General features: G+C 45.1%; 3 protein-coding genes across 5 annotated transcripts; 1 reads left to right on the forward strand and 2 right to left on the reverse strand.

Annotated features, from left to right (window-relative positions):
• The first annotated feature begins 5,938 nt into the window (after positions 1-5,938).
• LOC109779973 (uncharacterized) lies at positions 5,939-9,659 on the forward strand. 3 transcript variants are annotated; one of them, XM_020338570.4, is made up of 7 exons: positions 5,939-6,258; positions 7,280-7,774; positions 7,906-7,983; positions 8,181-8,279; positions 8,371-8,563; positions 8,674-9,101; positions 9,182-9,659. In XM_020338570.4, exons 2-7 carry the CDS (start codon positions 7,322-7,324, stop codon positions 9,398-9,400), a joined length of 1,470 nt encoding a protein of 489 aa, XP_020194159.1. In that variant the 5' UTR covers positions 5,939-6,258; positions 7,280-7,321; the 3' UTR covers positions 9,401-9,659. The 3 variants fall into 3 exon arrangements, with proteins under 3 accessions (XP_020194159.1, XP_073352992.1, XP_045090937.1); XM_073496891.1 differs by having other exon boundaries at positions 5,977-6,258; positions 8,674-9,066; XM_045235002.2 differs by lacking the exon at positions 5,939-6,258 and adding an exon at positions 6,882-6,992.
• A 792-nt stretch (positions 9,660-10,451) lies between these two features.
• On the reverse strand, positions 10,452-12,044 carry LOC109779965 (pentatricopeptide repeat-containing protein At2g21090-like). Its single transcript, XM_020338561.1, has one exon. It carries the CDS (start codon positions 12,042-12,044, stop codon positions 10,452-10,454), a length of 1,593 nt encoding a protein of 530 aa, XP_020194150.1.
• Positions 12,045-12,818: 774 nt separating this feature from the next.
• LOC109779972 (uncharacterized protein At5g43822) lies at positions 12,819-14,759 on the reverse strand. The gene is made up of 6 exons (XM_020338568.2): positions 14,628-14,759; positions 14,199-14,317; positions 13,916-14,092; positions 13,541-13,588; positions 13,300-13,364; positions 12,819-13,211 (listed from the first exon to the last, which is right to left on the reverse strand). Exons 1-6 carry the CDS (start codon positions 14,757-14,759, stop codon positions 13,168-13,170), a joined length of 585 nt encoding a protein of 194 aa, XP_020194157.1. The 3' UTR covers positions 12,819-13,167.
• Positions 14,760-15,677: the final 918 nt, after the last annotated feature.

Raw genomic sequence — 15,677 nt, forward strand, 5'->3', positions numbered from 1 at the left:
ATGGTTGACAAGACCACTAGTTTCAAGTAAAAGGGCAAGGGAAAGAAAGGGAACTTCAAGAAGAATGGCAAGCAAGTTGCCACTCCCATGAAGATGCCCAAAGCTAGACCCAAGCGTAAAACTAAGTGCTTATACTGCAAAGGAAATGGTCACTGGAAGCGGAACTGCCCCAAATACTTGGCGAATAAGAAGGATGGCAAAGTGAACAAAAGTATGTATGATATACATGTTATTGATGTGTACTTTACTAGTGTTCATAGTAGCCCCTGGGTATTTGATACTGGTTCAGTTGCTATGATTAATAACTCGAAACATGAGTTACAAAATGAACAAAGACTAGTTGAGGGCGAGGTGACGATGTGTGTTGGAAATGATTCCAAGGTTGATAAGATCACCATCTCACACTCCCTTTACCTTTGGGATTAGTGTTGAACCTAAAATAAATGCTATTTGGTGTTTGCGTTGAGCATAATATGATTGGATCATGTTTATTGCAATACGGTTATTCATTTAAGTCAAAAAATAATTGTTATTCTGTTTACATGAATAAAACCTTCTGTGGTCATACACCCAAGGTGAATGGTTTATTGAATCTCGATCGTAGTGATACACATATTCATGATATTGATGCCAAAAGATGCAAAGGTGATAATGATAGTGCAACATACTAGTGGCACTGCCGTTTAGGTCATATTGGTGTAAAGCGCATGAAGAAACTCCATGCGGATGGACTTTTGGAATCACTTGATTATGAATCATTTGATGCTTGCGAACCATGCCTCATGGGCAAGATGACTAAGACTCCGTTCTCCGGAACAATAGAGCGAGCCACTGACTTATTGGGAATAATACATACCGATGTATGTGGTCCGATGAGTGTTGAGGCTCGCGGCGGGTATCGTTATTTTCTGACCTTCACAGATGATTTGAGCAGATATGGGTATATCTACTTAATGAAACACAAGTCTGAAACATTTGGAAAGTTCAAAGAATTTCAGAGTGAAGTTGAGAATCATCGTAACAAGAAAATAAAGTTTCTACGATCTGATCGCGGAGGCGAATATTTGAGTTACGAGTTTGGCCTTCATTTGAAACAATGTGGAATAATTTCGCAGCTCACGTCACCTGGAACACCACAGCGTAATGGTGTGTCCGAACGTCATAACCGTACTTTATTAGATATGGTGCGATCTATGATGTCTCTTACCGATTTACCACTATCGTTTTGGGGTTATGCATTAGAGACAGCTGCATTCACGTTAAATAGGGCACCATCTAAATCCGTTGAGACGACACCATATGAACTGTGGTTTAGCAAGAAACCTAAGCTGTCATTTCTTAAAGTTTGGGGCTGTGATGCTTATGTGAAAAAATTTCAACCTGATAAGCTCGAACCCAAATCGGAGAAATGTGTCTTCATAGGATACCCAAAGGAAACTGTTGGGTACACCTTCTATCACAGATCCGAAGGCAAGATATTCGTTGCTAAGAATGGATCCTTTCTAGAGAAGAAGTAATTCTCTCGAAAGAAGTGAGTGGGGGGAATGTAGAACTTGATGAGGTAATTGTACCTTCTCCCGAATTGGAAAGTAGTTCATCACAGAAATCAGTTCCAGTGATTCATACACCAATTAGTGAGGAAGCTAATGATGATGATCACGAAACTTCAGATCAAGTTACTACCGAACCTCGTAGGTCAACCAGAGTATGGTCCGCACCAGAGTGGTACGGTAATCCTTTCTGGAAGTCATGTTACTAGACCATGACGAACCTACAAACTATGAGGAAGCGATGATGAGCCCAGATTCCGTGAAATGGCTTAAGGCCATGAAATCTGAGATGGGATCCATGTATGAGAACAAAGTATGGACTTTGATTGACTTGCCCAATGATCGGTGAGCCATTGAGAATAAATGGATCTTCAAGAGGAAGACGGACGCTGATAGTAGTGTTACTATCTACAAAGCTCGAATTGTCGCAAAAAGTTTTCGACAAGTTCAAGGTGTTGACTATGATAAGATTTTCTCACTCGTAGCGATGCTTAAGTCTCTCCGAATCATGTTAGCAATTGCCACATTTTATGAAATCTGGCAAAAGGATGTCAAAACTGCATTCCTTAATGGATTTCTTAAAGAAGAGTTGTATATGATGCAACAAGAAGGTTTTGTCAATCCTAAAGGAGCTCCAGCGATCTTGGACTGGTGCAAGCATCTCGGAGTTGGAATATACGCTTTGATAAAGTGATCAAAGCATATGGTTTTATACAGACTTTTGGTGAAGCCTTTATTTATAAGAAAGTACGTGGGAGAACTACAGCCTTTCTGATAAATATATGTGAATGACATATTGTTGATGGGAAATGATGTAGAGTTTTCTGGAAAGCATAAATGAGTGTTTGAAAGGATTCTTTCAAAGAAAGACCTCAGTAAAGCTACTTACGTATTAGGCATTAAGATCTATAAAGATAGATCAACACGCTTGATAAGACTTTCAATGAATACATACCTTGATAAGATTTTGAAGAAGTTCAAAATGGATCAGTCAAAGAAGGAGTTCTTGCCTGAGTTGTAAGGTGTGAAGTTGAGTAAAGACTCAAAACCCGACAACGGCAGAAAATAGAAAGAGAATGAAAAGTCATTCCTATGCCTCAGTCATAGGTTCTATAAAGTATGCCATGCTATGTACCAGACCTATTGTATACCTTAGCATGATTTTGGCAAGGGAGTACAATAGTGATCTAGGAGTAGATCACTGGACAACGGTCAAAATTATCCTTAGAGGACTAAGGAAATATTTCTCGGTTATGGAGGTGATAAAAGAGTTCGTCGTAAAGAGTTACGTCGATGCAAGCTTTGACACCAATCTGGATGACTCTAAGTCTTGATCTGGATACATATTGAAAATAGGAGCAATTAGCTAGAGTAGCTCCGTGCAGAGCATTGTAGACATAGAAATTTGCAAAATACATACGGATCTGAATGTGGCAGACCCGTAGACTAAAACTTCTCTCACAAGCAAAACATGATCACACCTTATTACTCTTGGGTGTTAATCACATAGCGATGTGAACTAGATTATTGACTCTAGTAGAACCCTTTTGAGTATTGGTCACATGGCGATGTGAACTATGGGTAAAGATGTGAACTATTGGTGTTAAATCACATGGCGATGTGAACTAGATTATCGACTCTAGTGCAAGTGGGAGACTGAAGGAAATATGCCCTAGAGGCAATAATAAAGTTATTATTTTATTTCCATATATCATGATAAATGTTTATTATTCATGCTAGAATTGTATTAACCAGAAACTTGATACACGTGTGAATACATAGACAAAACAAAGTGTCCCTAGTATGCCTCTACTAGACTAGCTCGTTAATCAAAGATGGTTAAGTTTCCTGACCATAGACATGTGTTGTCATTTGATGAACGGGATCACATCATTAGAGAATGATGTGATGGACAAGACCCATTCGTTAGCTTAGCATTATGATCGTTGAGTTTTATTGCTATTGCTTTCTTCATGACTTATACATGTTCCTCTGACTATGAGATTATGCAACTCCCGAATACCGAAGGAACACCTTGTGTGCTATCAAACGTCACAACGTAACTGGGTGATTATAAAGATGCTCTACAGGTGTCTCTGAAGGTGTTTGTTGGGTTGGCATAGATCGAGATTAGGATTTGTCACTCCGTGTATCGGAGAGGTATCTCTGGGCCCTCTCGGTAATGCACATCACTATAAGCCTTGCAAGCAATGTGACTAATGAGTTAGTTGCGGGATGATGCATTACGGAACGAGTAAAGAGACTTATCGGTAACGGGATTGGACTAGGTATGATGATATTGACAATCGAATCTCGAGCAAGTAACATACCGATGACAAAAGGAACAACGTATGTTGTTATGCGGTTTGACCGATAAAGATGTTCGTAGAATATGTAGGAGCCAATATGAGCATCCAGGTTCCGCTATTGGTTATTGACCGGAGATGTGTCTCGGTCATGTCTACATAGTCCTCGAACCCGTAGGGTCCGCACGCTTAACGTTCGATGACGATTTGTATTATGAGTTATGTGTTTTGATGATCGAAGTTTGTTCGGAGTCCCGGATGAGATCACGGACATGACGAGAAGTCTCGAAATGGTCGAGACATAAGGATTGATATATTGGAAGGTTATGTTTGGAAACCGGAATGATTTCGGATAGGTTCGGGCATTTTCCGGAGTACCGGGAGGTTACTGTAACCCCCCGGGGGGATAATGGCCTTCATGGGCCCTAGTGGAAGAGAGAAGGCGGCGGCCAGGTGGAGGCGCGCGCCCCCCAAGCCCAATCCAAATTGGACTAGGGTTGGGGGGGAGGGCTTTCCTTCTTCTCCTCCTCCTCCTTCCCCCTTCTCCTTGTAGGAATAGGAAGGGGGGCGAATCCTACTTGGAGTAGGACTCCCCCCTTGGGCGCGCCACCCTTGGCCGGCCTCCTCCTCCCTCCCTCCTTTATATACGTGGGGAGGGGGCACCCTAGGACACACAGGTTGATCTTTTAGCCGTGTGCGGTGCCCCCCTCCACAGTTAGACACCTCGGTCATATCGTCGTAGTGCTTAGGCGAAGCCCTGCGCCGGTAACTTCATCATCACTGTCGCCACGTCGTCTTTGCTGACGAAACTCTTCCTCGGCCACAACTGGATCAAGAGTACGAGGGACATCATCGAGCTGAACGTGTGCTGAACACGGAGGTGCCGTACGTTCGGTGCTAGGATCGGTCGGATCGTGAAGACGTACGACTACATCAACCGCGTTGATAAAACGCTTCCGCTTTCGGTCTACGAGAGTACGTGGACACACTCTTCCCGCTCGTTGCTATGCTTCTCCTAGATAGATCTTGCGTGATCGTAGGATTTTTTTTTTTGAAATTACTGCGTTCCCCAACAGCGATGGCATTGTAAACAAAAACGAGGGCAAAGCCATTCATGATGCTTCATTGTTGGTGCAAGTTGAATGGCAAAGCAAGTGGAGTGGTATAGCCAATTCCTTCAAGACCGCCATCACTAAAGGGGATGAAGTTAGTGAAACAAGCAATGAAATGGGGGAGGGCTTGCACCGGCCACCCATGTGCCGAGGACGAGCGAGAAGAAACACGAGAACGAAGGAGAAGCTTGAAGGGGTGGCGGCCAAGATAACACACAAGTGGGAGGACATCATGTTGAAGAAAAGGAGGCAAAGGCCAAGGAGAAGAAAAGCGCGAAGATGTTTATCACGTTCATGAATATGCAAAAAAAGAAAAGGATGAACCTCAAGGAGGAAAAGCTTGCGGTCAAGCAAGCGTGTGAGTCCAAGCGTGTGAAGACTGGTGACTTGGAACCCAATGTGGCGAAGTTTGCACAAGAATAGGGTAGGAGCATCTTTGCAAACTATGCGAACGCAAAAATGAGTCATTCGGTTCGAACAATCAGTCCTTTTGTTTGTTTCACGGATGCTAATTATAAAACTTGATGAACATACAATGAAATTGCTTCTGATTGTATTTGTTGTAGTACTAAATATATCTTTAAAATGCTACTGATTGAGAAAATTTAACTCAGTAAAGAAAAAAGGGACCACATAAATAAAAAATAATTGAGGAATAACGTTAAATGACCCAGATATCCATAAACATTTGAAAATGTCCGTTCATGGAACGACGTGGGAGATGTTTTTTTTAACACAGTACAGATGCATGCGCTCATATATACGCGCATACACTCATTTCTATGAACACATACGCATACCCTACCTCTATGAGTATCTTCGAGAGACTGAGCTGGCATATCATCTTGAGATTGACGAAGTCACCAAAGGGGCCTCGTAGTCGATAGAACGTCTCCTTTCACTAAACGCACATCGCCGGAAATGCGAGCATCAGGACTTAAATCCTGATGGGCTTAGAATACCACTGTCCAACCATCTAACTACATGTTGGTTCGCAGCTGGGAGATGCTCTAGAGGCCGTCTTCACTCGTTCAGCAGCAAGCAGAATCATGAGTCATGAAAAGATCCGATCGGATCGGAGCCGTCCATTGCCATCCCCACACAGTCCGTTCATACCCATTTCCATTCCCGTCCGGCCACAGGCTCTGTTCTCCCGTGATTCCGTCTTCCACCTATAAAAATGAGGAGTATGCACGGAGACGACCACCTCGACTCACCGCCGGCCACGCGCGCTCACCTCCTCCGCACGAGCCGCCCGCCGTCCTCCGCCGTCAGCTTCAACCCCAACAGGTTCTCTCCACCTCACATCCTCCTTTCTCTCTCCTGCTCCTGCAGATGGGTAAATCCGATCGACAAAGAAGCCGTAAGATACAGGCATGGCTCGCGACCTTTAGACGAGTAGAAGGATGCGCCCACCCTTCTCCGAGACGGCGAAAAACGACCGGCGATGGCTGGTACGCGCGCGGCGTGGGGTCCCGCCGATCTCCCTCCCACCTTCCTTGACCAAGCGAGTGCGCTTCGGCAGCTAAAGGCGCCGGGGGATTAGACTGGTTCACCATTAGTTTAGTGTCCATGTCAAAAAGGCCAGCGCCTTTTCACTAGCTTCTCTTCTGGAAATTCATTTGTTTATCCAGTAGCAGCCTAATTAGCAGACGCCACATGTTTCGCTAAGCATCGTGCTGATTGAAATGGTGCTGTCACCTATCTACTTAATTATTTCACTGGTTAGTTAGCTCTTCAGTTAAATTCTAGTGGTGGGTCCACAGTTTGGCTCTTCTTTTGGATTTTGATCCCACTGATTGGCTATTGTTGTCTTGGCTCGTCGTTGTTGCTTTCACTTTCAGTACCCTATCCCTGCGTATGACCACTGATCAGTAATTCAGTATAGTTAGTTTTAGTTCAGTACCCCATGTGTATGTGCCAGGAATTCTTTTTTCAGAGTTCTTTATGTGCCCTTCAGAAACTGATCAGTACATAACCAGCAACTGTGTTATTTTCACCTTTTGTTAACATTTTGAGCCATGGTACTTTTTTTTTCTTACTTTCTGAACTTTGCTGGGCACTACTAATATGTTTTGCACTCGTTGGGATTGACTACAGAAAGGAATTTGTGATTTTTCAAAAAGATTTTCCACGACCTTGTGCAGTACTAATATGTTTTTTATGTGATTGATCCAGCTTCAGCCAACAAATATACCCCCAATCTATCTCTTTGTCCTGCTCATTGTCTGGTTCCTATTGCTTCCTGATTTTATGAGGCATAAATTGGTGGCAATTCATTTTGAAAAACTACTCTCTTTTTCTGTGGCAGTGCTCTTACATCTCTTGTAGCTAGCTGGAAAAGCGAGCTTGCATGATGGAGGACTCTTCAACTAGGAGCCATGTTTCTGAGGGGAATCGGCTGGGCTATGTAAGAAGTGAATCCATGGATTCCGCTGGCCATCCTTCGGCTGCTAGGTCAGGCTCACTGCTAAGCAGGAGAAGTAGCAGGCCCAGTTCAAGGGGATCCATCAGCCTCTCTCGTGAGATGGGCGACTCGATCCTGAACTCAATGAGGCATTCCCTTCAGTCAGCAGACCAGTTGCTAGGTGATGCTGATAGCTCGGCTTTGGCTCAGGTCATTGACAGTGGTGACCGAGTGCTAGCCTTGGAAGATGAGGCCGATGAAGATATGGCAAATACATTGGATCAACATAAGTTCGGTCCTGTCCGAGATAATCGAATCCATGGCTACAGCTCACATGTCACAGGTCTGCCAGCACCTGAGTCTTCTCTGGAGCCAAAGGGCGAGAGCTCATCAGGCAAGGTACAAGATTGTACTTTGAGTTGAGTGATTGCTTGCAATTATCAGTCAAATGATTATGCTGTCTAGCACTATTGCAAGGCTGTACGTTGTGCTATAGATGCTAAAATGAACATGTCTATGCTTTCCTGCAGGTTGAACAATATGTGCTTTCTCGGAGGCTAGATTATGCTTCTTACCTGATCCATTTAGCTGCCTTTGGATTATTTGGGGTAACTCTCCAAATCGTTGTCTACTGTTGTTATTAGGTGTTAATTACTAAGTGATCTTCCTTAGTGTACATAAATGCAGCGGAAGATCGATGAAAGTTCAGGGGACATTTTTACTTTAAACCCATGCATTCAGAAAACATTTACTGTTGTACCATCCCTTTCCATTCCCGTAATTACGTTTTTGATGTCCAAATTAGGTATTTACAAGGTATGGGCTCCAAAAGCTGTTCGGCCCAGGCTGCCTGGCACTCACCTCCAACCAAAGCCCGTTGTACCTTGATCTTCCATCAAACATGGTATGTTCTATCCTGTACCTGCTCAAGTAAAAAAACACCAGGGATTTGGGCTATACTGACACATGTTAATGACCAAATGTTTGTGCATCAGCTAGGATCCTTCCTGATGGCCTGGTTTGGGATCATCTTTAAGACAGACATTCGGCACATATCTGAACATCTCATTGTTGGAATCACAACCGGATACATGGGAAGCCTTACCACCTTCAGTGGGTGGAATCAAGCGATGGTTAGCATGTCTTCCAAAGACCATTGGGCATATGCCATAGCTGGCATAGTATTAGGTACCTCATCATAATTTTCTATAAAGTGCTATTAGTCCAGAATTAGTTACGCTAAATATAGACACAAGGGAAATCATTCTTTTGATGATTAACAACACTAACCTAATCAGGAATGTTCATCGTCAATGAGTCCATCAGGGTGGGCGCCGAAACAGGTGAGCGCCTACGAAGCTGGATCCTGAAATGCATCAAGGAAAATAGTTCAATAGGAAGCACATGTAACTGGGAGCACCTGAAAGTCAACACTAGGACTAAACATTTTGTGCTTATAGCAGTTATGATGATTTTGCTTTCTTTTGTGTGGGTTCTGAGCATCGTGTTGGCCATAATAAAGGTGCGCAATCTTGATGATGGCGCTGTACTATGGTTGGGGTGCTCGGTTGCGCCTCCGGGCGTTTGGTTACGCTGGTACTTGGCAAGGCTCAATGGCCAGGGAATCGGCAAACAGAGATCCCTCAAATGGCTGCCCATTGGGACACTTGTAGCCAATGTTCTTGCTGCAGGTATCATGGCATCACTGGCTGTGACCGCCAAAGCGGTATGATAGCTAAAGCATGTGTTTATACGGTTTATGTAAATTGTGTTGCTATCTCTCTGATTGGTTTGGTCTTTCTGTAGGTGAATACAAAGCATTCGACAACTGTTCTTAATGGCATACAGTTTGGTTTCCTCGGCTGCTTGAGCACAGTGTCTACTTTTGCTGCTGAAATCTACGCTATGCGAAGCAGCGGACAGGTTGGTAGAGCCTTTGTCTATGCTGCAGCGACCTTCGTGCTCTCTTTCGTGCTGGGAACTCTGGTATACTCTGTGCCAGTATGGGTCAAGCATTACCAATAGCTTCATGAAGTATTGCAGACTTGAAGGCTTTGGCGTCATTTTGCTGGTTGCAACATCCAAGCAGATAGCGCAATTCTCAGCATACATAGTTAGACTTTTCTAGGGAATTTTATCTGCTTCTTTAAGATATTTGATGTATGTTGTTGAACATGATGGCGTTCTGCAGCAGAAACATGTTTGTACACAACATCTGCCATTGTAATCCTGTGAACAACAACATCCATATTTATGGAGTATGTATATGAAATGTTACAGTTTATATCTTAGGTATGCATATGAAATGAATGTATCACCTGTGGTAGCAAAAGAAAACAACATCCATGTTTATGGAGTAGCTTTGTCACGCATGTTGGTACACAGACAACATACACGATTTATGCACCAGCAGCAGAAATATATTGCTAAATTTGCAATAGCCTATGTTTATTTGTTTCATCCGCCATGTAATCCTGTGGACACAACTACATGCTAACCTGAACAAAATCACATTTCCTTGCTGTAATGCAAGTATCTGTACAACATTTTCTGAAACTGGACACAGATGCAGATACAATATGGATGATGAACTATTTGTACCTACAATTTTTCAAGTGAATGCAGCAATCTCAAGAAGGCCAGCAGAAAAATAGTAATGCTGAGCTTCCTGCTTCCTGTGTCCATTGGCATGTGACATGACAAAGCGATGTTTACTTGAAAATATTTGTGAAATCACTTCTTCGCTATTTACTTGGTATGCCAAGTCGCAACGCATTATTTGCTCAAGAATATCTGTTCCTCTTCCTTCAGTTACGCCACGCCCAGCAGAACCCCCATGTCCGCAGGTCCCTTCACCACCGATTCTTTATGATGCAATTGTTATACCGCGCTTGTTCAGGGATATGATGCACCTGTCCAGTCTCTGTTCTCAAAAGAATGTCTCCTGTGCAAAGAACAAACAGCTCTCACTGTGACAAAGTTCTTATCACAAGTAATCTGTCTGCCTGAGCATCCTTCAACATTGGAGTCAAGGGAGATAACCTCACAAAACAAACTTTGAAGAGCAAGCACTCATTTATTTTGGACTGCCCAGTTCGGCTAGGTGCTCCTCTGCTTTACTCATCAACTCTGTGTTCCCGTTTATCGCGCATTTCCCAACCAAAGTTTCCCAAGCTTGTTTGCTAGAACCGAATTGTGAACTTCTGATCCATTCAACTACTTCATCGCATGAACGGGATGAACGGCTGATCAAATCCACCACACAAACATAATGGTCTTCTCTTGGAACAATCCTGTATCTCTTGGTCATCAAATCAAAGAAATTCATGCCTTCATCAACTAGGCTGCAATGGCAACAAGCTGTCAAAACTAGCAAAAACGTGTTAGCATCAGGCTTCACTCGCTCCCGAATCATCTGAACAAACAATCCTATCGTGTCCTGTCCATGGACATGATGGCATAGAGCAGATAACATTGCATTCCACAACACAGTATCCCTCCTCTCCTGACATGCTAGACTGAAAACCTGCCTGGCACCGGCCAGATAACCACCTTTCGAGTACATGTCAATGAGTGAGCTAAGAACAATTACACTGGGATCAAAACCAGTTTGTAGCAACATGCCATGGATCTGCTTACCATGTGTCACTGAACCAATAGCTGCACAAGCAGACAAAGCGCTACTGAAGGTGGACTGATCTGGTTGAAGACCATCCTTGATCAAATGCTTAAAAATACTCAATGCTTCTGCTGCCTGTCCATGACGAACATATCCCTCCATGAGAGCATTCCATGAAATGATACTCCTTTTTTGCATCTGATCAAAGATCTGACGAGCAGGACTCATCTGGCCATCCTCTGCGTAGCCGCAAACTATCGATGTCCACATGCACAAGTCTTTCACAGGCATCTCGTCGAACAGCCTATGTGCATCAGCAATGCAGCCACATTTTCTGTACACATCAACAAGGGAACTGGCGATGTCAATATCAGACAAGAACCCAAGATGAGACAAATGGGCATGGAGCTGCCTGGCAAGGTCCCTGTCCATGAGACCAGCGCAAGACACCAGGAGCGCCGAGAAGGTGTGATCGGTGTAGCCAAGGGAAGGAGACGTGTGCCGGAGCTCGGAGTAGAGCACCAAGCTTCCCCGCATTTCTCCACCGCCGGCGAGCGCGAGCATAGCAGAGTTATAGGAGTTGAGGTCGCGTTGCGGCATAGCAGCAAAGATCTCCGCCGCCGGGGCTGCGAGGGAGAGGTGGGCGTACCCCGCTAACATGGCGTTGCAGGAGTACACGCTGTGGCGGGGCATTCTGGCGAACAGGCGGCGGGCGTCGCGCGGCCGGCCGAGGAGGAAATGCAGAGAAAGGAGGTGGTTGGCGAGCTGGGTGGAGGAGGGGACGAAATGCTTGAGGCCGGCGAGGCGTATGTAGAGCAGCAGGCGGCCTGCCAGGGCGGGGAAGGACGGCGCGGCGCGGCGGAGCAGGAGGAGGCGGGCGAGCGAGGAGAGGAGCGGGCAGGGCGGGCGCAGGCCCGCGCGGGAGAGGGTGGGCAGGAGCGAGACGGCGGCGGAGGCGTGGCCGGCCGAGACGCTGTGGTGAAGGGCGCCGAGGAGGCCGGAGCACGGCGGCGATGTCGGCGGCGGCGGCGATCGGCGGGGGATGGACATTGGGTGGGGAGGGGAGGGGGCCGAGCGCACGACGGGAAGGGCGCTCGTGCTGACATGTGCTCTGCCGCCGACGTGGGCCGTCCAATTCAAAATCTGGACGGCCGCGATGGACCGAACCCCGCTGGTCGATCCAGATCCGAAGTCCGCAGGCCACCACCCCCGCGAGGCCACGAGAGAAAAATGTGAGCAGGAGCGACGAGCATCCACTCTACTACGAAACACAAGGCCGCAATTTGGAAACAATTTGAACACACGATGAGTTTTGATTTGCGTTCCATCTGAATTATGACCAGTTTCTCTTTCACCCAGATGCCAGTTGAGTGTTGACCAATTATCAGTATATTTCAAAGTTAGTACAAAGTTGAGACACTTATTTTGAAACGGAGGGAGTACGAGATTTTTCAAAACGGTGGCCGTCCTGTGAGGATTTATTCTCTACAGCAAACGAAAGAACTTTATAAAAGAGAAACCCAGCACAATTTGGCCATTCTCACTCAATAATTTGAATTTTGTTGGTTCTTGTACCAAAGTCGAAAGAAATACTCCCTCCATTCACAAATACTAAGATGTTCTAACTTTTTTGTGAATCGGATATATATAGACACATTTTGGTGTGTTTGTTCACTCATTTTAGTCCGTATGTAATTCATATTGAAATATCCAAAAAATCTTATACAGTATTTGTGAATGGAGTGAGTTTTTCTCAAGAAAAACTTCGAAACCTGCAATCTCCAGGACTGATAGTTACATAGAACAGAGAACAAAAGGGTCAAATAAGCAAAGCTAGGAAACTTCCAGTAACTATTTCCACAAGGCACTTTCACCATACCACTTTAAGTTGCAGCAGATCAATAGTTTGATACCAAATTCCAGAAATAAAGACTTTGACCATACACCTACAGACGGAACATTGCTACTTCCCAATATGTCGACCCCTCTTGCAGGTTTACAAGCTAAACGGTTCTGTAAATTAATTCCAGCTTGAGCTTTGTCAGCAATTGGGATCATTAAACCTGAAACTGCAGCCACCTTCATGCTTTGTCTAGATGAGAAAGTAGATCAAAATACAGTGGCTTCGACATGTCTGGGTGATAGGCTCCCGGCAGTAGGACACACACCCAACTTAACAAATTTCATCAGCAAATATAATGTCAAAAATAGATTGCACTGCAAAATGAGAAAGTTGGAGTGGAAAAGCATTAGATCAAACCATTACTAAATACCATATTTTCAGTTCTATTGTTTCATTTCTTACCTTCATCTTTTGGTATGTTCGGTTGCTCTACCAAGAGTTGACGCATTGCAGCGATGTCACTTGAACTGCAGGCACCAAAAGTCAGTGAAGAAAGATAAGAATCAAAGTGTGGTTAACTGCTGGTTTTAAGGGATGGGAAGGGGATTAGTCTTGGGGTAAACTAACAGAGATACAGAGAATTACAGGGAACAAATCTAAGGAGATGAAAAGATAATTTAGTGGCCATAAACTCCCTACTTGCCTGCTTGTCCATGTCAACAAAGAGATGATCGATGATTTTAGCGCATACCTGGCATATCAATGCATTGTCAGTAAAGACGTAGCTTCTGCTATGATAAAACGAGTAAGATGTATAGCAATGAATTGTCAGAAAAGAAGGCAAATAGCATTTTAACATATGACACCAGCGAAAACAAAATCCTATAAGAGATGACATTGGTGAACTGGCCATATGTGAAATGACAAATGTACATATCAGCAATAGTGCGACAATCTTCTATTCAACCAGAAGGAATGTGGTCAAGTGAGCCAGCTTCATATTATTTCGCAAAAAAAAAGGTTGAGAATGTGGTCAAGCTTCATCAGGTTTGGTGAAGGAATTTCACTTGGTTCTTACTCAGCCTGGTGCATATCAGACAGCGTTCGTAGCCCATCCAAGCAGTCCGCGATAGTTGGCAAAATTCCTACTTGTAACTGCAACTGTTTTGCCGTGAGTGCCGATCCACCCCTCACCATCTGATTAGTATCACGCAGCACCTTACTCAAACCTTTGGCAATGCCACTGAACTCCTCCCTAAAAAATGCAGCATCATTGTAACACCAACTCAAAACAATTACGTTGCACATGCTTCTAGGGTTACACCGAACCAAAAGCGGTTACAACAGTGATAGCATCTTACAGAGTCTCCCTCATCAAAACAAAGATGAGCTCCAGGCTCTCCATCTGCTTCCCCAAGAGATCCTCCCTGATGTTGGGCACACACCGCAGGACACCATAGTTTTTAGCATCTCCAAGTACCTAACATATGAGATGATTAAGATTCTAAAATTCCTGGAGAGTAAGGGATCACAAAATCACAATGCAGCTAGTAGTCAGCAACCCTCTGTGTAGTTTACAGATTACAGCAATATCAGGAATCACTATTCCTAATTTTGGAACTGTTCATTAACTGAAGCCAGTAAAATTGCTACTGTAACCACCCACTACTAGATTTCTCAAACCCCATTACAGGTGTGGAATTGATCATGCGCAGCGCATCACCGAAGACGCTGCATAAAAGTAGAATGTAGATAAGCACAAGGAAGGATCCAAGGAGAATGAAAGGTACCGGAAGGCGGGTGATGATGGTCGTGGCGTTGGAGAACTGGGAGAGGAGGCGGGAGTTGAGGTCGTCCCACCGCTCCGTCTCCTCCCGCGCTTTCCTCACCCTCTGCTGCACCTTCCGCACCATAGCCTCCATCCCGATCGACAGCTCGCCTCGTTTTCCTTCCGACCCCGGTGCTCGAACCCCCAGCTAGGACTGATTTTTCGGCGGTGCTTGCTTTTTATTTAGGGAACGGTGCCCGTTGAGAACGGCAAGGTTATGTGGCGGCTTAGGCTTGGGTAGAAACCAAAATTCTGGTTAATACAATTCAGTTTATTCTGAAATTCAGTTAATGCCATGTGGTAACCGAATTAGGCAGTCAAAAGGTGAAAACCGACATTTTGGTTAACCGAGGAATTCAGTTCAGTTTTCAGTAGAAACCAAAATTGACAGCACACACAAAGCATCCATGTATGAACAACAGACCAAACATCCATGTATCATCTACAATTCTACATACAGAATCAGTACAAGTGCTAGAATTTCCAAGAAAAGCATCCATGTATGATCTTTGACCTATACATATATAACTAGTGCAAATTGAACAAAGATTTGAGGCAAAGGATGAGATGAGCTGGGGACTTACGTTGCCTGATTGCCGAGTGTCCGGCACGGTGAGAAGACGGTCAAGTTGCCGAGGTGCACGCCGCCAGTCGCTGGAGTAGAGAGATGTGCAGCGGTTGGTTGCCGAAGGGAGGTGTGCGGCTGGTAAGATGGGGCCCTCCTCCTCCGCGTGCAGCAATGGCACGACGCGGTTCGCCGGTACAGGAGGCAGTGGCTTGCCGTCGGTCGGCGGCCGGTGAAAGAGGCGGAGCGGCAGAGGACGGACGCGCTCGGCACTGCGGCGAGGCGGGAGAACACGAAGGCGGAGGTGGGGCGCGGAGGCCGGCGGCGAAGGGAAGAGCGGAGGAGACGGCGGTGGCGGCGGAACGGCCCTAGCTGTATCGGAGGACTCGGGGCATGAAAAGGAAAAAACAGGCGCGTACGTCGTGGGCCGGTACAGTTCGGGCGTTG

This window comes from Aegilops tauschii, chromosome 1 (genome assembly GCF_002575655.3).
Source record: "Aegilops tauschii subsp. strangulata cultivar AL8/78 chromosome 1, Aet v6.0, whole genome shotgun sequence".
In the NCBI taxonomy this organism is placed as follows: domain Eukaryota; kingdom Viridiplantae; phylum Streptophyta; class Magnoliopsida; order Poales; family Poaceae; genus Aegilops; species Aegilops tauschii.

What these genes read in the sequence shown, in the direction of transcription:
- LOC109779973 (XM_020338570.4), top strand. Translation starts at nt 7,322, where the DNA reads ATGATGGAGGACTCTTCAACTAGGAGCCATGTTTCTGAGGGGAATCGG. An exon ending in TTGATCTTCCATCAAACATG is followed by an intron (nt 8,280 to 8,370) that starts GTATGTTCTATC and finishes TTTGTGCATCAG; the next exon opens with CTAGGATCCTTCCTGATGGC. An exon ending in CATAGCTGGCATAGTATTAG is followed by an intron (nt 8,564 to 8,673) that starts GTACCTCATCAT and finishes TAACCTAATCAG; the next exon opens with GAATGTTCATCGTCAATGAG.
- LOC109779965 (XM_020338561.1), bottom strand. Translation starts at nt 12,044, where the DNA reads ATGTCCATCCCCCGCCGATCGCCGCCGCCGCCGACATCGCCGCCGTGC.
- LOC109779972 (XM_020338568.2), bottom strand. Translation starts at nt 14,759, where the DNA reads ATGGAGGCTATGGTGCGGAAGGTGCAGCAGAGGGTGAGGAAAGCGCGG. An exon ending in CCATCATCACCCGCCTTCCG is followed by an intron (nt 14,318 to 14,627) that starts GTACCTTTCATT and finishes CTCATATGTTAG; the next exon opens with GTACTTGGAGATGCTAAAAA. An exon ending in TTGTTGACATGGACAAGCAG is followed by an intron (nt 13,365 to 13,540) that starts GCAAGTAGGGAG and finishes TGGTGCCTGCAG; the next exon opens with TTCAAGTGACATCGCTGCAA.